We start from the raw sequence: 24,875 nt of genomic DNA, 5'->3' as shown, positions 1-24,875 counted from the left end.
AATATTAAGTAGTACCACGGGATAGAAGGTATCAGGCCATCAACAATATCAACATGTTGTTAAAGTGAATGCTACATGGCAGCTTGGGTCACCTATTAATTAATTCCAAATTTTACCTGTACATCAGGACGGAGTGGGCAATTACACCTTAGTTTGAGCACCAGGAAGTAGTACATTATAACCTGAAGCACCCGAAATGGGGTACAGGAGACCAGTACTCGTACGAGTAAAACAACAAGGAGCTCGAGGGAAAGGTCCAATTACCTTGTTGCCTGGTACCCTGATTCACCAGGCTTGTATCATAACTGTTCTCGGACCATACCTGAGACATATACCATACTATGACAAGCAAAACAAAGGTGGAAACCAGTTTTGAACATCAAACATTGTTATACTAAGCTAAACCTCTGGAAGACAAAGAGGAGGTTAGAACAGTTATGAGTGAACGCAGATTTGGATGGTATTACTCATGGAGTCTGGTACCCCTCATGAGGCTAGTAGTACATAAAATCAAGGCTGTTTTCGGTCCATAACTGAGACATATAGTAGTCCTTGACTTTTTTCTTGAAAGTAACCTTGCTGTTTGACTACTTAATGGACACAGGTAGTGAGTTCCATAGTTGAACACCTGTGCAGTGAAAGCTGTTTTTTGCGAAGGAATCTGCATGAGTTACAATAAAAGACCCTTGACTGTTCCGGGTTCGGTTCTCAGCAGATAACGTAAAATTACAGCTCACATATGGAGGAGCAGAATTATGAACGCCAAGAGGAAGACAGTGACTGCTATGGATATCGTCTACGCCCTCAAACGCCAGGGTAGAACCCTCTACGGTTTCGAAGGTTAATTAGCCCAGGCATGCATGCAGGCATAGGGGAACAAACGAACGAGACACGTGTACACGCGTGCTTCTCTTCTCGTCCTCCTCTTAGACATGATTTTTGTGCAAATTATACCTGAACACGAAAAGATTTCTTAATTTGTTGTAAACTTTAATATATATTCCATTTCTCGTCTAGAGAAAGATCAAGTCCTCCACCTGCTGGGAGGGGGGGGGGGCATGGGTGGATCTATGGACCACCCGCAATAGGCCACAAAATCCCCTTCGTGGAGCCACAAGCTGACACTTGCTGGCGGTGAGTGGATGCTTATTCAGTGCTGGAAGGGGTCTTTCCTGGAGGCCAAAGAACAGCAATTCATACACGAGACCCTCTACACTAATCTCACACTATTTAACTCGATGCTTCCCACTCCCCATCCCCCGAACACCTCTACAGTCATCGCCATCATGAGACGCTTAGCTGTGAACCGACGTCGCCCCCGTTTGCTTCCCCGATGCCCCTTGATGGGTGAGGGAAGGTGGCAACAGTCACTGCTGGGAATCGGAGAGAAGTGCGGGGTTCGAACCCGAGTCGTGACGTCACACGCCCTAGTTGTTCGATTTGAAGGACGACAATGAAAACAGTGACGAAGCAAGACGAGAGGAGGGGGGTTAAACAGGTGTCAAGGTGTGGGGGCAGTACACCTACCCCCTTTAATAGGGGTTGCCTGCATATTGTGTGCAGTCGACACCTATACGGACCAAGTTACTCAGCCTTCGTTTTAAAATCGGAGGCAAGTTTCACTCAAAAATGAATGCTGACCATTTTTAACTCCTACTGTCACTTAGTTCTGCTATTCTCCTTAAACCCTTTACCACCTCTATGACTCAACTTTTTTTGTGTTATAATGTCCCAGCGGACAGAGGCGCTGGTTATTACTGATAAAATTCTACTGCCATGGAACCCACATTCAAAGTAACATTACGTGGATTTGTTTCATTTCTTCATTTTCTACAGGAGCTGATGATCTTATAAATTCAATCATATAATGTGTGATGAAGTATGTTAGTTTGTGATACAGTATGGATATGTGGTAGAAAAATATTAAAAGCGAGTAAGTTGAAATTTGAACACGTTCGACCAATTCTAGTCGCATGGCGGCATTTCGACTTCTGCCAAAGGCGACATTACGTCACATCGCAGCTCACGGAAAACCGTTACGAGCAGCATCTCCACCGGGCTGGCAATGCACACGTAGCCTCGGAGGGGTGAAGAGTGTGCAAGTCTCTTTATGACTATTGTGCCCGAGACAAGAGGCTCTTTTAGTCTTTACCGCATATGGTCTCTTAACCTGATCGACTTCACCATATTTAAGATGTCAGCCGACTGGCAATGGTAGATGCAATAAAGTAACACCTGAGGCGTTGAAATGCTGTATTACCATCTTACTGGTCTTGATGGAGATATGTTTGTCCTTTTTCAACTATTAGGTCTATCCAGCATGTTGTGTTCGTGAACCACAGTCAGTAGTGATATCTTCAGTATTTGTTTCTTGCGATTCCGTGAAATATTCACAAACTAGCACCAGCTCTGTTGCCATCGATCACGATAAAGAAATACTAAATTAGACCAAATATAGAACATCCTGGACAGATCCGCCAGTTGAATAAAGGATAACTACGTACATCTCCATCAAGATAAAACTGACAAAAAATATTTTGGTTTGGGACGGGAGGGTGTAACAAGCTAATGAGAACAAGTCAAAAACCTCATTCCTCTGGTACTGAATAAAACAGGATCGTACGAACTTTTCTTTTCCTGTACAGGACGACCAGGTAAACACAGTTGGCCTTGGATGCAACCAGGTAAGAGTGGGCGTACTATTAACCCACTGAACTTCGAAATAGGTGTTGGGTTTTGGTACCAATGGAATAGAAATTTAATTGGAAGTGACTTCAAAACGCATGAAATAGATATTTAATTGGAATTTATAAAAATTCAATGAAAATCAACGTCACTGCAATGGTATTGATCGTAGTGAGTTGATGTGAACTGGTCTGGATATTTCAAAATATTCAGTTCCTGCTGCTGGGGGCGGTGGTTAATTGCTGACTGGTTATATACAGTCACGCAGCATTGTTACATGATCAGACAATCTTACTCGCAGAGGAGTGCCGAACAACATTTTCAATTTTCACTATCCCATATTTCTGCTGTTCCTCTTAGATTTCTCAAACTGTCAGGAAATAGATTTAATTTGGAAGTGGGTTAATGAATGGAATAAACTTCCTGCAGAGGTAGTGCAATGTAGTTCAGTTCGAAGCTTTACGATTCGTCTAGATAAACACCTAAGCAAGATGCTGTAATGCATGCCATTTATTTTATATTGTGTGTTGATTTGCTTGTTTATTATTTGCTTGATTTTTATTTATTATTTACCTGTCAATTTATTATTATTTACTATTAACCTGTTTATCTAACTATACCTATGCATTTATATATTATATATATTTTTTCGCATCCGACCTAGTTATGGACCAAAAGGTCTCCCGTCGGCATGCTCCTCCTTTGTAATCCTTTGAAACCGCCTCTACGTTTCTCCTGTACCTGTGGCGGGGGACAAGAATGCCGCCACCGCGTGCCCATGTTTTTCGTGCAAAGCGAACAAATGCTGCGGAGTGTGGGGACTGGTGGATCCCCTTATGTGTTTTACTTTTCCGTAGAGACGAAATACCCTTTGACTCGGCGGCCCCTTTACATAGGGGAAAATAGAAAATACATATACACATAAATACGCCCCTATGCTGCACGACATGTTTTATTTTGATTGTAAACTACGCCTTTTGACATCATGGTCCAAAATGTTCACAAAAATTCAGGAAAAGCAACACAAAATGACGTGACGTCACAAGCAGAGCCATACAATATATTTTTTACATTTTCTGAAAATGGAATTTCAAATGATATTTTGTGGCCCTTCAAGACACGAGAGAAGAGGTAAATATATAAGATGCAATAATATATAATTAGATAATCTATTAGGATTGCCACCGATTAAAAGTCATATCAGACACCAATGGCTGGAATGGGTTCGCTCGTGTGGGACCATGTCGGTGACGATTGTGTGCGATAACTCGAACGAGTACAGGGAAATGGCACAGGAAGACAATATAACAGCTTCTGATGGAAGCAGCGTCTACACTTTACAGCCTCGGAAGTGACTGAGCGAGTGTTGTCGTCGTTTGTGACCTGAAAGTATCCTGGGGTGTCCGCATAGCCGAGACAAAGATCTCACTAAATGAAACAAAATAAATGTGTAATTGTATAAACAGAGAAAAATAAACAAACAAAAACAAAAACAATTAAGAAAAACTAATACACACACACACACACACACACACATATATATATATATTACATTATATATATATATATATATATATATATATATATATATATATATATATATATATAGTGACATCATAACAGGTGTATGAATAGTGTGACTGGAAAGACACGATTGGGAACAAGAGACTTTATTCCTGACCGGTTTCGCGTTTGAGGTTTCTTCATTACCTCTGAAGAAGCCTCAAAGGCGAAACTGGTCAATATTAAAGTCTCTTGTTCTCTATTGTGTCTTTCTATTCTTATCATACAATATATATATATATATATATATATATATATATATATATATATATGTATATATATATATATATATATAATATATATATATATATATATATATATCACAGGAAACCCACAGTCGGAGAAAATAAACTTAGAATAAAGAAGATTCCTATGTTTCGGCTATCAATTGTAGCCCTCTTCAGGTAAGTACCTGAAGAGGGCTACAGTTGATAGCCGAAATATAGGAATCTTCTTTATTCGAAGTTTATTTTCTCCGACTGTGGGTTTCCCGTGTGTCATTTACAAATGTGCTACTACATTTCTGTTTAGAAATATATATATATATATATATAAATATATATATATATATATATATATATATATATATATATATATATATATATATATATATATATATATTCCGTAGAAACGACGCTTCGAACCACGTGGGCGTAGGATCCCGCTCATCACCCTCGAAGAACTAAGGCGATTGCTGACAAGTGTCATTGGATCGCTACGATTAACCTCTTCAACTCCAATGTAAGTACTAAATCCTTTAGAATATTCTTCAGATCTATCAGCAATTTTCATATTGAACAGTCATTACTGTTACCTATTTTTCTTAGCCTAATAACACACCAGGGTTTCCGTTAGCTGAATAAAACCGCCTGACTTTAGCGAAAAGAGAAATAGAGCAGGAGTTCTGAAAAATTCTAGCTTCTGCTGTTTTCGGGTTGACTTTCGCTGTCTTACTCTGAGGTCTTGCTTGATATATGCAATATCGGATGGCGTCACGCATTTTCTACGATTTAGCGCATGTAATGCTACCAGATGTCACAGACTTCGTAGTAACTAAGAATTCCGTCACTGATTATGCGCAGTCAACGCACTAAAGCATGGCTGTGTTGAAAAACGACAAAATACAAATACTAGACTATTGTGGTGTTTTATGATTTTCTGTTTTGGAAATATTAATTTCGTTGTGATTTTACATAAATTTCGACTAAAGTTTCGCACTAAAGCATGGTTGTGTTGAATAACGACTAAATACAAATACTAGACTATTGTGTTGTTTTATGATTTTCTGTTTTGGAAATGTAAGTTTCGACATGTTACTTCAGCTTACCTCAAGTAAATCGTGACTTGTGATATTTCTACGTAATGGACTACCATAATGTGACAATCACAGAACATCAAAGAACGCAAACTTGGAAACTTACAAACGACAAGATTTGTGTGCGTGTGCATGGTGCAATAACATGCGTCATCTCGTATTACATTAAACGATATAGTTTGGTGCCACGCATGACGCACCAACCATTCTCAACTGCATTGTTGTAGTCATCGTTGCCTTGCCAACGAAGATCAAAACCAGTAGTGATTCCAGCTTGTGTTACCGCACTTATCTATTTCATTTTATTTTTATTATCTTTGTGCTTATCTTGTTTATTATTTATTTCTTAACGTTGTAAAAATTATAGGCAAATCGGTGACCTTTCTATGAGTATTGTGAACTCACAAAGTCACGATGTCCTTAGAATAATTCTCTCGTCAAATTTGTAGCAATTTGTATCCATGTAGATATGCAGCCGTGCCGGCTGTTCTCCGTCAAAATAACAGGTGATATTTCGTGTTTTAGTACGAAATGACGTCACATAAATCACGGAATGATACTAACCTTTAATTTCTACATAATGCCATTGAATCTTGACTCAATTGATATACATTCAGACAATAATAATTTTCACTTTTTTAAGATATCTATTCAGTGAAGGAATATATCGTCAAAAACAAAAGTCGTTGGAAATGCAGCAGCGTTTTCCATTGTTGAATGTAAAAGAACGTTTGCTTCATTCAATGTTTCATAACGGACAGATCTCTTAAGTGGTTGCCGCGTTGTCGGACTTCTCAGGCCCACTCTATGTTCTGGGGCTCTCCTCAGGCGACCTTATTCAGTCTTCGTTCATAAGCTCAAATCGGACAAAGGATGACTTGGTTAGGAGGAATGACCACTTATCCACCACTAAATCATGTTCGTGTCAATATGCTGAACACAAGGGTTCTCGCCTTCGGGAACTTTATCCTGGTTAATATCGAGTGGTTCTAATCAGCTGGGTAAAATCTTAAAAAAGAAAACAACAAACAAAAAAACAAACATATAAAATAAAATAAAGTTCACTTGGTGATGTTCAGCAGGATGCTTCATTCTGCTTGGCCAGCACGTCGTGTCCGCTTCCATCGCTCCACTGCCTACTAGTGAATTCTCTTAGCATCCCTGGATTATCTTCTATTTTTGACAGGAAAGAGTCCAGTGATGACTTAAAGCTGTTTATAGAGCAATTCGTAATGGATCTGATATTTTTGGTAGTGTATTAAATAAACGTGATGCTTTGAAACGAAAACTATTGTACCGTAAATTTTCAGCTTTTCCATTTGGTACTGGTTTAACACAGCAGTAGCACCCTTTGCAGTCAGAAATGCTTACTTCTATTTTGTTTGTTAAATTTGGCACCAATTGCTCCAAAAATTTCCTCAGATAAATTATTTAAAAAAAAAATCTACCTTTGGATTTTTTCTGTAAGATAAAATTCACACACTTTAGTTTGACACCACAATTTGGAGCAATAGTCGAGTCTTGGAAGAACTAGTGATTAAAAAAAAAAAAAAAAAAAAAAAAAAACATCCCGTGACTTGAAAATCTTCAAGATCCATCCCGACATTTGGAAACATTTATTAGTGACCTTTATGATGTGATCTTTAAATTCACAATTTGCAGACAATGTGATTCCCAAATCAACCACATTATTTGATAAACTTATTTTGCTGTGTTCAGGATCCATATATACTTCATTATCTTGCACGACATTAAATTTTATGTACTGGAATTTGTTGCTATTAAACTTCATATTATTTGTCTCAGCCCATATGTAGACTTGGTTAAAGTCGTTTTGTAGTGTGACTTTATCATCTTCTGACTTTATGGCTCTGAAGACTGGTATCATCAGCGAAACTGGTGACCTTGCTTTGTAAATTACAATAAATATCCAACATTAGTATCAGGAAAAACGAAGCGGATCAGCCACAATTCCCTGCGGTACTGAACTGATTACCTCACAAACATTGCTTTCACGAACTGTTTTCGGCGTCTTAAAAATTCCGCAAACCAACTGTCTATTTTTCCTGTAATGTTTAAGATTTTAAATTATTTAAGAATCCCTACATTACAGTAATGATGATTATTTTCGCCTTAATTCTATTCTGATCTACGCTAGACTGTGTTACTGACTTTGAAAGAAACCTCCACTCCACAAACGAGTCAACTAAAAATCGTCAGCTGATTCTCTTCTACCGGATGACGGCAACCAAAACCATCCTGTCGAGGTTGAATTTCTAAGTGATCTACTCTTCAAAAAATCTGGAATCTTCTAGAAATAGTACAAAGAACCACAGTGATGATGTCAAATGACCGTCAGCTTCCGATGACCTCACCTTACGAGTAACCTATAAACACGCACGGCCGCTTTGACTTTCCTTCGTACATTCGCTGTGTATCCTTTGAACAGCTCTCCTTCCAGACAAGGAACAACCCATACCCTTCAGGCAATGGGGATTTCGTCGCTGATCCAGACAGCACTGCATCTTTGTTTAGCGTTGCAGTGCCACATTTTGTAGGTGTCGAAACTGTCACTCAACGAGTTGTCAGCAGTGTTGGCAGGACCAGCTCAAACTCGGTTGAGCTTCACATGCATAAGAAGTCAGAGAAAATTTCCTAGCTCAAACCCGGTTGAGCCTCACATGCACAAGAAGTCAGAGAAAATATCCTAAGACAAACCATTGTCGTGTCTACGCGAATATCGTAAGTGCCATGTCATGCATACATACATATACCAAGGCTTTTTTCCCCTTACAAGGGAGGTAGCCAAAAAGGAAAAGGCATAAAATCATTCCCACCCATTCCATCCCTGAATACACTCCACACCACTCCACCCTCCCTCTTATCTTAGCACCTCCTGGATGACGGGTCATCCCTGCACCTTGTCCACTGCCCTGGGTCAGAAGCAGTGTCGCAAGACACAGCACATCCACAGCAAGGCTGCTTCATTAAATCGGCGACCCCCCCCCCTCTCCGTCCCCCCATGCATAAAAGGAAAAGACGGGGAGAAATCCCTTCGGGCTGCGTCAAATTTTGCTCATACATACTACCTCACCCCCCATCCCCCGCCCATTCCACCTCATGCATCACTACATCATCCATATACAGCCACGTCATGCAAATAGAGATAAGTGGACACTGGCTTCAGCAGTACTGCAATGCACTACACTGTAACCCTGTTTCCTTTGCGATTTCACTCCACAGTTCCTCTCAGATAAACCATCTTCGTGGTCGTCATCGGCGGTAGCTGAGGCGCATGCCCAACGAATGGACGTGTCATATCACGATCAAAGACCTTCGAAAGTAACCCCGAAAAAAAAATCTGCTGGAGCATTAATATGTAAACACATAAAAAGTCGAAACCCTAAAACTTTTGTGACGATTGAGATTTAAATGCATATCCTCCATGCAGTGATGGCGTTGGATGTGCGTTGAAGGCTACCCTCACGCCGTCAGACTATAAAAACAAATTCCGCCCTCACCTCCACTCGGAGGTGCAGCCCTGAGGGGTTGTCACTCAGTTTCCGGACTGAGCTCAAGGTATAGCTATAAACACACATTTCCACCCTATTAAGAGTTGATTGCCAAGGGCTGCTCCTTTTCCATTACTTTTTGGTGACAAAGACACAACAAATGCAGCAACCCAAAATTCCTGGAGATTTGTGGAAGAGTACAAGGACCGTTGGCATCAGCCGTGGGGCCCTGGACTTCCAAATAAAGAAAATCGATGCAACAAGGAATACATTTTCTGATCTAAACCCACCAAAGAATATTTATGTGGTGCGAGTTAAGGGAGAGAAAGAAAGGAGGAGGAGGCGGAATAATCACGGGTGCATCCAAGTGAGCCTGACTACCCGAGTCGACGCAAATGGTTTGTCCCGTGAAGGGCGAAAAGGATAACATTGATCTTGTACTTGTTGTGTAACGCCTCTCACCGGATGCCAGAGAGGCCAGCAGTCGGCCGGGATATCCCTAGGCATATTACTGGGGAGAAATGGCTAAGGAAGTGAAAACTGGTCGGGAAAAAACGAAGTGGTGTTAGTGGGGTTTTCGTTTTCAAGACAAAGGAATGCTACAGACTTGGCGAGGAGAGTCATGGCGGGCGGTCAGCAGTCGCCGTGCGTGGGTTTGGTGCGAGGAGGGGAGGGGGAGGAGGCCACCAGCGGGCTACGATGCTACCTACAATCACCTACACTTGTCTGGTGTTGCTGGCCTGCCGCTCCAGCACAGTCTCTCCGCTGCCTGCCTGGCAAGCCTGAGTGACTGCATCTGCTTGCTCTGTTTGCTTAGTATTAGAGACGCTACGTCTAGAACAGACCACACGCCTTGATCCTGTGTTCTACCAGCAGTTATGAATATGACATACCAGTGCTATCCCAACGTGGCTTTGATTTTCCACTTTGTTTATTGAGTTCTGTACACACAGGCGCCCACGCGCGCGCACACACACACCACGGGACTTCACGAGTATAGCTCCCCTTCCCGTTAGATACTAGGTAAACACACATACATACACACACATATTATATATATATATATATATATATATATATATATATACACCACCCTTCCATTACACACACACACACACATCTATATATATATATATATATATATATATATATATATATATATATATATACACACGAGTCCAACACGTGATCCAAAGACCAAGGTGAAACATACACACACACACACACACACACACACACACACACACACACACACACACACACATATATATATATATATATATATATATATATATATATATATATATATATATATATATATAAACGCTTGTTCCTTATGAACACGCGCGCGCACAAATACACTTTGCTGTGTAATATACTGCGTTTCAGCCTGCCAAAGTACAGTGGAATCGAGATCTAACTCCACTTCGGTCTTGAAAAAACATCACAATACTGCGAACTGTCACTTTCTCCCTTAAACAAAGATGAGGCTATACGGGCGCGCTTATCCGGGATGGGAGTAGCTGTCGATCACGAGTTCAGCATGTGATCTAATACAATGTGGTGAATCTTTCTCTCCTTCATACAAACTATATTGCACGCTTATCTGGGATGGGAGTAGCTGTCGATCACGAATTCAGCATGTGATCTAATACAATGTGGTGAATCTTTCTCTCCTTCATAGTATATTGCGCGCTTATCCGGGATGGGAATAGCTGTCGATCACGCGTTCAGCATGTGATCTAATACAATGTGGTGAATCTTTCTCTCCTTCATACATACGATATTCTATTTACATTAACTATCTTCTAGAACCCGGAGGAAGTGAGGAGAATTACTCCTTTACTAAAGCTCCCTTAAGGACCCCCCCCATCCCCCGCATGGAGTACTGACTCCAAGTTTTATCTATGTAATATTTAATGAAATTTGGTGGCACCCCTTCGGACCAGAGTCACACATCGTTCCTTTAAGGCTAGAGACTCATCTCCAGTCAAGGAAGAATGCTGAACACTCTTAATTTCCACTACCCTTCGATTCTGCTGACCTCATCCCTCCATGACCTCATCTCTGGAACATTTATTATTATTTTTCACCGAGGACAGAAGCGCCAGTTCAATCTCTGCGGCAGAATGCGATACCTTAAGATCACATCCTAAAGAAGGCTGGATTTAGGTCAGGGTGAATCTCCTCAGGTCAACATCCAGATATGCCCATCACCATAATCATACGCACCCGTGTGAATGCGCACGTTCGCATCATGACTTCTCCGTTGAGACGGCCCAGTAAACGTCTCTGTGTCTTAGTCTGAGTACTTGGGATCTTTGCTCAATGTAGTCAACGAAGAACTTGTTTATGAGGGAAGACGCCATCAAACACTCTTCAAGACCTTGGACAGCCTCCGGGTCTCAGTCGTTGCATGGCTCGAACCGTCGATTTAGTTCAGACACAGTTTCAAAAAGATACCTTTTCTTTTCTGGTTCATCCCAGACGATAATATTCGGAGGCGAAGATGTTGATTAAAATCCTGTAATGAAAAGGCATACACACACATATAATTTGAAAGATTCAAATTTCTCATCACCACGGCTTAGGCACCTTAAATTACACTCTCTGGAAAGACGCAGAGTGCGGGGTGATCTAATAGAGGTGTTCAAGTGGATCAAAGGCTTTAACAAGGGTGATGCAAACAAGGTCATCATATTAAAACAACAGGGCAGGACTCGCAGTAGTAGATATAAACTGGACAAATTTTGATTTAACAAGGAAATAGGCAAGAATTGGTTTACTAATAGGGTGGTCGACGAATGGAATAGACTTAGTAACCATGTAGTAAGCGCTGAAACTATCAGTTGTTTTAAGAAACGATAAGACAACATTATGGATGGGGATGACAGGTGGTGATGGATACGGAGCTGCCTAGTGTAGGTCTTATGGTGTCTTGCAGTCTCCTTCATTCTTATATTCTTATGAAAGGGGCAGAAGGCGAGTCAGCCACTAATAACACCAAGATTCGTTGTTGTGGTGTAAAGACAAATATAATTTAATCTCTGTCTTTTCGGATGTACAATGATATACACTTCATACACACACGTGCGTACCATATGTATTTTTAAGCGTTAGTTGGTTTATTCCCTTTGTGGAAAGCGAGGTCTAAAGAACAAGATGCCATTTCACTTAGGAAGAAAACGAACGACATGACGTCATGAGTAGGCTTCTTCTAGTCAGTGCCAAGCATAAATAGGGGTGTGAGTACATTGACACTTCCTTGAGACACCATAGCATTAGCTGCGTGGAGTTAACTTACCTTTTTTATTTTGAAGTACCTTCCACCATCTCCATGAAAGCAGAGGGCAGTCAACAGCTCCTAAGGCAGAGCAAATCTGCAACCAATTTCCTCTGGGCTACCGGTACCTGAAATTTAACACAGGGTGCGCTTAGTTCATACTAGATCATCGCCGTGGGGCCTTGGAAAGGGAAATACAGTCAGATCACGTCTTTGTAAACTCACATACACCTTAAGGAGCGTACTCCAGACCTGTGTTGAAATAAATCGCTCTACCGACTGACCAGAAGTTACCACAATTGTGCGCGCGCGCACACACACGCACACACACACACATATATATATAATATATATTATATATAATATATATATTTTACATATATATTTAAAATATATATATATATATATATATATATATATATATATATATGTATATGCTGGATCCTTCGATGAAGATCACCAACACTCCATCACTGGTAAGTTCTAGATGACTAAATTTCCATGTTCTCAACCTTGCACACTTCGAGACTTCCACTTCTGTGCCTTCCCTTTCGCCCCTCTTTACTTGGCTCATCGAGATGCCAAGGGAATTGGTTCCGACCTCTTGCCATAACTTTTTTTTTTACCGAAGCTAGACGTGCGGTTGAGTTGATGAGCTTCTACATGGGAAGATCATTGACGCTTAGGCATAATGGATAGGGGGTGTTCCCATAGCAATGCAGATAACACATGCTTTTTGTCGTTTTCAGTATATATATATATATATATATATATATATATATATATATATATATATATATATATATATATAATACATATATATGTGTGTGTGTGTGATTCATTATACTAGATCACGTGCCGGACAAGTGATCGACATTAACGATCTCAGGTGAGAGTGCAGAGCTCTATGCAGACCGTAGTATTGGTAAAGCGCACATACGCGCGCGCGCGCGTACACACATAAACATATCCCCTTGCTCAAATGGAACAGTAACGGCTTGCAGTTTTAGTGAATCTTTCATGCCAGAGCGTGGATCGATCTCGGGTATGTGTCGTCGCTAGTAGTCGACGCTAACCACAACACCAGCAACCCGTATATAAGTGTGTGTGTGCGCGTTGGTGTATGTGCATGTATGTATGTAAGACATGGTTAGGCACATACATATGTAACAGGTGCATAATGTGACTGACATGGCATGAGTCTGGTTTGTAGTTGTTCTTGCAATCCGCGCGGGGCGCCAAGCTGCTCCGCTGACGAACGAAGGGATGTAGGAAGTCACTGCGGGAGGAAGGGGCTGCTCTTCGGAGGGTGTTTCCGGCGAGGGGACCTTCGTCCGGAATTCATTAGCTCCGAAATCGGCTCTGTCTTAATCGTTTTCCTATTATGATTTATTCCTTAAAATGGTTCTCTGTGATTTTCTTTGAAGCTATATTCGCGGTGGGCATTTTCGGCGCAAAACGTAAAGGCAGGATAATCCGAAAAAGGTAAGAAATGGAGGGAGAGGCATAGCGCGATACTTGCAGGAGTCAGCGACTACTTGTAGCGAGACCGAGTCGACCGACGGGGCGGACGAGCGCCAAATGGTGCGCCAGTCTGCTCACCAATCAATGCTCGGCCTTCAGCGGCCAATCACACGCCGCGCATCGCCCCAGACTCGTGGGACCAACAGCAGTCGTGGAAACTCGCCTTGCTTTCACAATGCTCCACATTCTCCTGTTCTATGTTACTTTAAATACTTAAAATGGACAAAAATGATCGAACAGAATGCGAAGTGTTATTTTTTCCCTGCACCGTTGATGAGTGTCGCAAACGCCCATCCCACTCTTAGTATGTTACTAGTTTTTCAGCGACAGTCTAATTTGTCATCTTAATCCTTGCTTTTCCCATTACCTAAAGATGGAAAGTGGCGATATCCCTGCTTCTGGGCTTGGGGTATCGGTTCTATTACAATATTTAAGTGACTGCCAGACTGAGGAACGGTTAGAATCATCATTAATGGGTGATATGAAAATAAAATTGGGATAATTTTCGATTTTGCGAAACATTTTGAAAATTGCGCTACTGCGTCAGCCACCAAACTTGCACCAAACTGTGGACAAAATGCCAACAGATAAACTATATTAAAGAAAAATCCTTACAAAGAGAAATTTAGTATTTGCCACACTATGATACCATGCTAACGCGGCGAGCCTGGAAAGAAATGTTGTGAGGCATTATTTCTCTTGATGGGAAATGTGCTCCGACTGTTCTCATTGCTACAGATGCACGACTGACAAGAGGTTTGTTTACAGTCATGGCGCCGAATGGACAGGACAAGTTTGTGTGGTCCAGCGAACTGGATGAATTTTTAATAGAAGCAGTGAGAAGTCGGCCGTTTTTATGGGATGTTAAAGATCCTTTGTTCCAGAAGAAAGCGTTGAAGAAGTCAGCATATGAAGAAATTGCCAAACAATTGATTGGTTTAGCTCCAAGGGCCGAGGGAGCGTTGACTTCAGGTACGTACCAGGAAGCCGAGAGACAGAGACTGTACCAGACACTGATCAGGGCTTCGAGGATTGCCTGTGAATACAAAAAAGAAAAGAAAAATTCTTTAGTCCTGCACTCCAGGTAATTGAATACTGATACATGATACGGTGAAATGTGTTGCGATCAATATCGGAAATCAAGGATCACCGTACTTTGATATCAGTCAGCGAAATGAGTGTGGGAGTGAGTGGAGTTGTCATGTAAACAACCTTGTACTAGATCGGATATGGAACTGCTCGGGTAAGATAATGGAGATTAAGATTGGATTTAAATATATGAATTTCAGTATATTTGATGTAATGAATCATTATATCGAGAAAAGAGTATAGGTACACAAACGTGATTTTAGAATTATGATGGTGGATGAATTTTGAATTGAACAACATAGCCCAAGCATATAAGCAAATATATGATTAGTATGAAAATTGAAGAAGAGAATATATGGTTGTGTTGTCTTGATTTGAAAAATGCAGGACATTTTTCCACATCCAAATAGTAAGATTAAACACTGAAGTTTGAATAGGTGCTTAGTAATAGTACTGATATATCCTGGTGTAGGACATATTCAATATTGATTATTTTAATAACCATTAGTTGTTCAAATCCCTTAGATAATAAAAAAGTGCTATAGAGATGAATATAGCCTGAAGTATGTCAGAATGAAAAGGGTTAGTGCCCTTTGGTTATGAAGGATCTAGATTAGATCTAACCATTTCACTGATAGCCAGAATAAAAGGATGAGTGCTTTCTAGTAAAGAAAATAAGGTTGTGTGTTAATGGCAATAGGTGATGGCTTTTTCAAAAGATGCCACCTTCATCTTATGTGTCAAGAGGGAGGCAGGTGATGCTGATAGGCACATAGATGATAGTAAAGAAAGCAAAAGGGGTAATGATGGGTTTAAAGGATGGTTACATGTAATTTGAAGCCTATCGAGATGAAATTCTGTCTGTCAAAGGCCAAATCTTATTTAGGTAAGTGGATAGGATTTTATTGTCCAAGTGGGTTTTTTGTAAAAGTGAAGGCGATCTTTAAATAAACAATTTTTGTATGATCACATCAGTTTCATACACAAAACCACGATGGTAATTGAAGATGAGGATCACCATCATTACAATGATATTGCCATCTTGTTGAAAACAATTAATGTTAGATTAGTATGGCAGTATTTCATAAATCTGTAAACCCCAGCCAATACTTGACAATATGATGAATATCTCTTAACCTAGTCTAACTGAAGATCCTAGAAAACACTATGTAAAAGGCAATATAGTGATGTAAACAGTGATACTTATCAGTATTTACCTGGGACCGGTGGGTCTTCTGTAAGAAGACTTGGGACATGAATTGATTGACAATCTTGGTAAGGACCATTATTCTTATCAACACTGTACAAGTTGAGAGATGGTTGCATTTGTAACAAAATGTCATTCTTATCATGGGTGGATGGATGGGGGAGCATATTATGAATTAATACATTTGAAATAGTGTCTCCTCTCTGCCCAAGCTATGGTGTCAGTTGGTGCACAGATCATTACAATTATCATACCAGAGGACCCAATCTCCCTGAAATGGAGGATAACCAAGTTACAGTAGACCTATTTATCACATTTCCTCTCAGCACCTTTGGGTTGAAGGATCACCTACCCCCACCATACATAGTGTGGGTCAAATGGAGTAAAATAAGACATCTCCATCAGAGGTGCACAGCAAAAAGCAGTTTACTCCTAGTCCAACATATGACAAACCATTCAGATTGGCTAGACTAGATATAATAGTAATGTTTTGCCCATGGGATTCCCCCCCCACCCTTTTTTTCCCCAATATAGAATTGCTGAACAATGACATTAATTTTTAGAATTAAAAAATACAAAAAAACTATTTGGGTGATTCTGGGACTATTTCTCCAACTTAATACTACTACTTTTCTCTCTCTGGCCTGAACAACAAAGGCATATTGTCTGGATGTAGTACTTGTATCATTCATACATAAAAACTGGACATCTGTGCCCAGCTCCCTGTTAGGTAACTATTTCATCTCTATTGACTTGTTACTAACCAAATGCCAAAAGTATGCCTATGTTCAAACTATCATAAAACATCCTGCTTATAAATTGTCAATATGATTTCCATAAAAGATCTGTACAAGGGATATCTAAAGTTTCTATCCAACTCTTGGTCATCACTGGGACATTTTGGTAAGACCTATGCTATTGCAGTAGATAAAAATGCATTTGATAGAGTCAGTACTGTCGCACCTGCCCTCCCACACCACAGAGAAATAGAAACCCACCCAGACCCATATACATGCTAAACATGTATATAACCTATAACCTTTTCACATCCATCAAAAGTAACACATGGATCCACCATACATGTCCAGTACTACAGTGAACACAAACCAGTAGAGACAGATATCCAGAAGAAATACCAGAAATGGCTAACAAACTTCTAAATTAGCGGACAGTGTAGAATAATAAAAACAACAAAATTTCCAGGACCAATAGACTACAGTGGAGTTCCTCAAGAAGGAATACTATCACCTCTTCACAAGTGATCTCCCAACACCAGATCCAGATCATAACCCCAAAATACTTGCCCCCCACAGATGTCCTGACAGTAATGATCTAGCATAGCAACTACAAAATAACAGCCAAGAATGTTCAAACTAGAACACTGACTTAGAAATAATAGAATGGATACCTCACCCCAGCAATCATGAGTAATATTTCTTATTCCAGACAACAGTGACTGAAACATCAAACAGTAAAGTTAATGGGCCAAACCCTGCCATAGAAAAAGACCTCCAACATTCTGGGCTTCACTTTTGATACTAACATGTGCAGATGTACTTGTATCATTCATACATGAAAACTGTACATCTGTGCCAACTCCCTGCTAGGTAACCTATTCCATTTCTATTGACTTGTTACTAACCAAATGCCAAAAGTATGCCCACATTCAAACTATCATGAAACATCCTTCTGCTCATAAACTGGCAGTGAAAGTAAACATACAAAGACTACTCGTAAGCATGGGCTTTGGATAGCAGAAGGAGATTAATCACAGTTCACAAACAGTTCTTATGAACTGCACTTGACTACGCTTCCATAGCATGGTTCTCAACAATCTGAAGAACACAGAGACCTTACAAATTATACAAAATAAAGCATTGAGAATAATAACAGGGTGCACCTAAACCACTCCAATATAACATGTGAACCAAAATCATCCTTATTGAACAACACATGAAAATGATAGGCACACAGTTCTCTGCAAGGGTCCTGAACCTCACCCATCTGTCCTACAAGCAGGACCAACTGAATGTAACAAAAATTACACAAGCAGCATACTACTGAAACATTACAACTTACCACCTATACCACACAATTTTCCCTACAAAAAACAACTTCATACTCAGACCACTAAACAAGCTCTTCAAGGCTGACCACCAAACTCCTCCATAGCCCTCAAACATCAGCCCCACATAAAAATCCCTTCCAAGAGAAGCAAGAACTACACTAGCACACTTGTATTCAGGTCATCATCCAGCAATAAGACAAAACCAGCACAGAATAGATCTGGCAACAGAAACAAACAGCTCCAGATTCAACCATCACACAGAGGAGATGCTTACACTCTCTACCCTAGCCATATCCAGACAACAACACAAAATTTCTTTCCGAGTGACTGAGGGACCAATCAAATGGCTATTGCTGGTCACCTGAGACCTGTGAGTGTCTTGCAAGAGAGACGACCTGGGATAAGTGACTAATTAATGTTTACAACTCAAGATTGGGGGAAAAAAAAAATCCAGAAGTAATCGGGAAAGAAAGGATTGGTGTAAGAGATGTGAAACAGAATATATATATATATATATATATATATATATATATATATGTATATATATATATATATATATGTACGTATATATGTATGTATATACATATATATATATATATATGTATATATATATATATATGTATGTATATATATATATATACATATATGTATATATATATATATGTATATATATATATATATATATATATATATATATATATATATATATACATACATATACCAAAGGCTTTTTCCCCCTACATGGGGGGTAGCCACAAAGAAAAAGGCATAGAAACCACTCCCACCCATTCCATTTCCTATATATTCCACTCCCCTCCACCCTCCTCCCTCCCTCTTTATCTTGGCACCTCCTGGATGACGGGTCATCCCTGCATCCTGTCCACTGCCCTGGGTCAGAAGCAGTGTCGCAAGACACAGCACATCCACAGCAAGGCCGCTTCATAAATTCGGTGACCCCCCTCTCCGTCCCCTCATGCAGAAAAGGAGAAGACGGGGAGAAATCCCTTCGGGCTGCGTCAAATTTTCTCATACATACTTCCTCACCCCCCATCCCCACCCACTCCCCCTCATGCATCATAGCATCATCTATACACAACCCTTCTCCATTCCCCCCTATCTTCTGTCCTCTCCCGTCCTTCCTCCACAGACATTCCTCTCTTTTGTAATGCCCCTTTCACCCCATCCATCCATCTCATCCTAGGATGCCCCCTCATATTCACTCCTTCCACCTCTGCCTTCCATACTTCTTTTACTAATCTTTCTTCACTCATTCTTTCCATGTGTCCAAACCATCCTAATATCCTTTCATCAACCCTATCTCCCAGTTCCCTTTCCACCCCTGTTCTCCTCCTCACCTCTTACTCTATCCAGCCTAGTAACCCCTATCATACTTCTCAGACATATATATATATATATATATATATATATATATATATATATATATATATATATACATATATATAGACATATATATATATATATATATATATATATATATATATATATATATAAGAAAGAAAGAGCAAGGCATATAAAATTCTGGCAGGTAACAATGAAACCATCCAAACCCTTACATGTGAGATTCAATTAATTGTCCCATAAGTCTCTTAAGGAGGAAATATTGTTGTCTCTGTATGGTAAGAGTGGGGGTGAGGTGTTTGGTACCTTCTGTGGTGTAGGGTTGAAGGCTCTTGCATATAACTATACCTATCATTTCCATGTGATGTTCAATGGTGAGGGTTTTGATTTCTGTATGCAGATGTTTTATTAGGATGGTTCTCATGCATCCTCTTACTATTTGATATTTTATTTCTTGTGATTATTAGGGTGTATATTTTCTTTGTCGTTGGGAATCATGCTGTGGAAGTGTAGTCATATGTGGTTGTTGGATGATTTTATAAACTGATTAAAATTTCCTTTTGCTCACTAAAGCCATGTTTGCTACTGATCTCCATGTTATTTTTTGTTGATTTTGTCAGATCTTGATGTGTGGGCTGACAGTAATGTGTCAAGAATGAGTTCCAGTATTTTTGGGTTCTTTTATGACTGAAGATTTTTGAGGGGAACTTCTGTTCTAATTTTTGTAGGCCATTTATAGTTGTATGTTTTTTAGCATTCTTAGCAGCTATTTTGAAGTTGCTACACGGTTATTATTCTCAGGTCATCTGAACAGGTTAGTGTTTGGTGTGGGGAGAATGCTAGTGAGGAAGATGAAAAGAACAGGTGATAGTATGGCAATTTGAGGATTATGTTATTTTTATTTTTTTATTTTTCTAGCCTGTGGTGTGATTTGTGATCTCCCTTCATTTTATTTAATATGTCCTCTTGCATCCAATTTTGTTTTTATCAGGTGAAGGATACTGTTGGAGAGGAAAGTGAAGGTTATAATTATTTTTAGCTATAAAAAGCTCCTGACATCAAGACATTACCAGGCTGTGGAACAATAGTTTAGTTTTAAATATAAGAGTCTTCTTCTCAAAGGAAACCATAAATCTCTTGGTAGATGATTGCTTTGAAGAAACAAACATTTTTGATTAGTAAGTGGATGTCCCCCTCCTCTCTTTTCTTCTTCTTCCTCCTTGAGATATAAGTACCATTTGGTCTCTGGAATGGGCCCATACATTTTCCATTTTTTCCATCTGATTTTCATATAATTCATCCATCTTCCTATTAGCTAGTGGCATAGACCAACTCATTCACACAACACATGTAGCAGTCCAGTGTTCTTCCCAAAGACCTATGGGAAACCCCAAGATGTGTCACTTTTTGGTCAGAGAAATTTTAGTCATTTGATTTGTATTGGAATTGAATTTGCCTCATGGACTAACAGAAGGTTATTGTTCATTTCAGAACTTGTCAAGAACAGATATAATGGTATTCGCACATACTACAGAAGAGAATTAAAGAAAGTTCTGGAAGCCAGTAAGAATGGATCGAATGGAGATGATGGACTTGGTTCCAGATGGGAGTATTTCCCACTTCTTGAATTCCTGAGGGACACCATCACCCTTCCAGTCTCTGGTACATCCTTGGAATCGACCCTTACGGACCCATTGGAACTAGTAAGCACATGTTTCAGAATGGTGTGTGTGTATTTATTAATTTCTTGAAAAAAAAAGTAGTAATTTGTTTGTTGCCAAATAGCAACATTTCCCTCGATTTTCTCGTTTTAAGTCTCCTGCTAAAAGAACTCTATTTGAGTGTGAGAGGGGTTTCCTTCTGTAGAATAAAATCACTTTGCAGGAGTCTACAATAGACAGGAATCAATTCCACATTCAGAAGCTTATCAAAATGGCTTATCTCTTTTATCGACTATCTCTTGAGTTTGGGAGGGAGAGGGGTTTCCCACAGTTGGGGGAAAAATAACAGTAATCATAAAGCTAATTTAGGAATAAGAATAAAGAATGTCATTACACTCAAATGGTCAGTTTCTGTAGTGTAGTGATTTTTCTCTAAGTATTACCCTTCTCCTTGCTCATATTCTCTCTTTATCAATTTCCTTTCCTTCTTCCACTAGCCTTCCCTTACTTATACACACCAAAGGACATCTTCTCTGTATAAGGGGTTGGCTGAGTCAAAGCATACACCTGCCCCAGACCCATCAACACCCATTTATCACCCTTCCAATCACAGAACCTCATGGATAGGGTCTTCCCTGTCCTTGGCCACACTGCTCAAATCAGAGGCATTGCAGGAATACACAGCAGGTCCCAACAGCTGGAGCTGGTTAACCCTATGGCTTTATCATAAGGTGATCAGGGCTGGGGTCAGTTATGAATTGGATTAGAACTGATTAAGAAACTGCACTGGTATAGAATTGGGACTGAAAATAATATAGAAATAATATTAGCTTGAGAAATTTTTGAAAATTAAATTTATTGAAATTGAATTAATGAATGATATGATGAAATAATATTTTATATTGCAATATGTAAATTCATCATTCCACAATTATTTGCAGTATATGGTTCTCAAATAAACACCAAAATATAAGATTGCCATCAGAAAAATATCAGATATATCAAGGTAACCCTTTAAAAATTATTAGCTTTTTCATTTATTTGTGAAAATATTTCCTGCATGAATCTTGCATTTCAAATGTATTTACAATTTCAATTTCTGTCATTGTATCAGACTGAGATGGTGTGGGTAAAACACGCTGTTTCAGTTTTGGTTATTCCTGGTTCTGCTACACAGTGAGTTTACTTTTGGGCTAAACTATAGTAAAGTGTAGGGCCATGGATTTGCTGCATGAGAAACTTGATGCCAGAGTAAGAGTAAGAATATATTTTCCAGTACAGTGTCTTAGTGTACACCTTCAACATCATCTTTGAATTTCACCAACATCATCCACTTCAAGTGTACCTGTTACCACATTTTTAGTGGTTTTATATTTATGTCAGCTGTCATTGGGATGCTTGCTGTTCAAATTGCATTGCTATTTGTGGCAAAGGTTATGAGTGGAGGCAGGTCAAGTCCTGGTATGGACAAACTACATAAAATTCCCTGCTTCATATACCCTCTGACAGAAGACACCATCCTAGCCCTCTCAGAAAGGGAAAGTTGGGATGGGACAAACACACATAATTATTGCCCCCTCTTTCGTTGCCAACATTTCTATATTTCCAGCCTCTCCTGTTTCCCTGTTCTGGACATTCCCACTATCAACCATTCACCCCTTTTTTTTTTTTATTGTTTTTGTCCTATAAGTGAAAAATGTACATGCCTTCATTCATCCAGATAATAAAGTTACAGATATGATTTAGAAATTCAGAAGTTTATATTTAATGATCACACGTAAAAAAATCAGAATATCCATTTGTGTTGGTGTTATATAAATAAAAATTAGGTGACTGGTACCTTATATTTGACAGGACACTTCCCAGCAGGAAGATTCACTTCAGCAGCGAGAATCAAGGGAACAAGATAAAGATACAAATCAAGATTCTGTTTCTTCATTCTACGACATAAACATACCCGTAGAGATGGTCAATGTTGATGAAGAGATCAATGAGGCAGATGGAAGAACATCCCCTGGCATGATGGCGTGTGAAGTTTCCTACAGGAGTCAAGCAAAAAGACCAAGAACCACAATCCACAGTATGCCCAACAGAAACACAAGGGACAACAATCAGTTTGAAGAAAGGGGTATGTTTGATAGACGTGGTATGGATGACAGGAATTATTTTGGTGAAAGAACCTCAAAGGGAAGAAGTTTTTCTAGAGAGCAGAGTTTTACAGAACGAAAGTACCTAGATACTAAAAACTTTCATGATGATATTCTTCAGCGTGCAGTGACATGCATGGAAGACCTTTCACAACAGGGTCGTGGACTAGAGGATGGTGACTATTATTTTGCCAGACATATTGCATGTGAACTCCGTGATATCTCTGACCCTAACACAAAAAGTTTGGTTAAACTTAAAATTCAAACATTGTTACATGAGGCCAGGGTAGGGATGATTCGGAATGGACATATCTCATAGTTACATGTTCCGTTGATGTAACTTTGTACAGGATACACCTATGTATTAATCTGTTCAATATTTGAACCTCCCTCTAAATGTTCATTTATCATTACTACAGATGACCATGCACAAACCTCATGATGGTAACATTTAGTTTTACAAGTGATTTGTAATTTACATAAACTATATTTATAGGATGTTAAGATATGAAATAAAGAAAAAATATTGCTTGATGCTCTTTCCTACAGTGTTGATATAACTGAAGGAAAAATGAAGTTTGATTTCTCATATTGAGTTATACATGTAATTATTGTGCAGCTGTATCTACATTCTCTCTAATATACTACAGTGATATTCAAAAAAGGTGTTTGATGAGTAATGAGAAAATGCCTTGAATTATCAGTTAGTGTTGAGTATTCCCGAAATCCTTTTTACTTATAACTGAAACAAGTTCCCAGGATACAGAAGGGAGGCAAACATTGTATGACATGATTTTAGAGTGAATGGCACACTTACAAGGGGAATGTGTGATTTGGGTGGTTTGGGAGTTGATGAAAAGGACAGCAAGGCACAAATCAGAAAAGCATCAGCTGGCGATTTGGGTATTAAAGAGGTTCATGGATGTAAATGAGTGCTTGAGGTCTTTAAGATTTTAAAGGGAATTAGTGACAAAAGTGAATCAAAAGTGACAAAATTTACCATTGAATGAGAATCAGACAAGAAACAATGGTCTCAAACTGTCCAGAAATAGATTCAATTTGGAAGTAGGTAGAAACAACTTTGCCAACCGTGTAGTTAATGAATGGAATAAACTTCCTGCACAGGTAGTGCAATGTAGTTCAGTTCGAAGCTTTAAGAATCATTAAGATAAACACCTAAGCAAGATACTGTAATGATTATAATTTATTTTATATTATTTGTTTTGTTATCATTTGTCTGTCTGATTTTCATTTATTATTAGTTATATGTCAATTTATTATTATTTACTATTTACCTGTTTGTTTATTATTTAACTATACCTATGCATTTATGTATTTTATTTGTCATTAACATTATTATAGCTTTTATTTATTTATTATTATTATTATGATTTTTTTTTGCATCCAACCCAGATATGGACCAAAAAGTCTCCTGTCGGCATGCTCCGCCTTTGTAATTAAT

At 39.2% G+C, this 24,875-nt stretch overlaps 1 protein-coding gene across 3 annotated transcripts; it reads left to right on the top strand.

Moving 5' to 3' along the window:
- The first annotated feature begins 14,627 nt into the window (after positions 1-14,627).
- Positions 14,628-24,798, top strand: LOC143035277 (uncharacterized). 3 transcript variants are annotated; one of them, XM_076202133.1, is made up of 3 exons: positions 14,628-14,854; positions 21,097-21,329; positions 23,121-24,798. In XM_076202133.1, exons 1-3 carry the CDS (start codon positions 14,653-14,655, stop codon positions 23,730-23,732), a joined length of 1,047 nt encoding a protein of 348 aa, XP_076058248.1. In that variant the 5' UTR covers positions 14,628-14,652; the 3' UTR covers positions 23,733-24,798. The 3 variants fall into 3 exon arrangements, with proteins under 3 accessions (XP_076058248.1, XP_076058250.1, XP_076058251.1); XM_076202135.1 differs by having other exon boundaries at positions 14,630-14,854; positions 21,097-21,308; XM_076202136.1 differs by lacking the exon at positions 14,628-14,854 and adding an exon at positions 15,708-15,857.
- Positions 24,799-24,875: the final 77 nt, after the last annotated feature.

The sequence above is a fragment of the Oratosquilla oratoria genome, chromosome 18 (genome assembly GCF_046742065.1).
Source record: "Oratosquilla oratoria isolate Oo_2021 chromosome 18, ASM4674206v1, whole genome shotgun sequence".
Lineage (NCBI taxonomy): Eukaryota > Metazoa > Arthropoda > Malacostraca > Stomatopoda > Squillidae > Oratosquilla > Oratosquilla oratoria.
The sequence above is the reverse complement of the archived record's forward strand: the minus strand, read 5'-3'. Positions and strand labels throughout refer to the sequence as shown.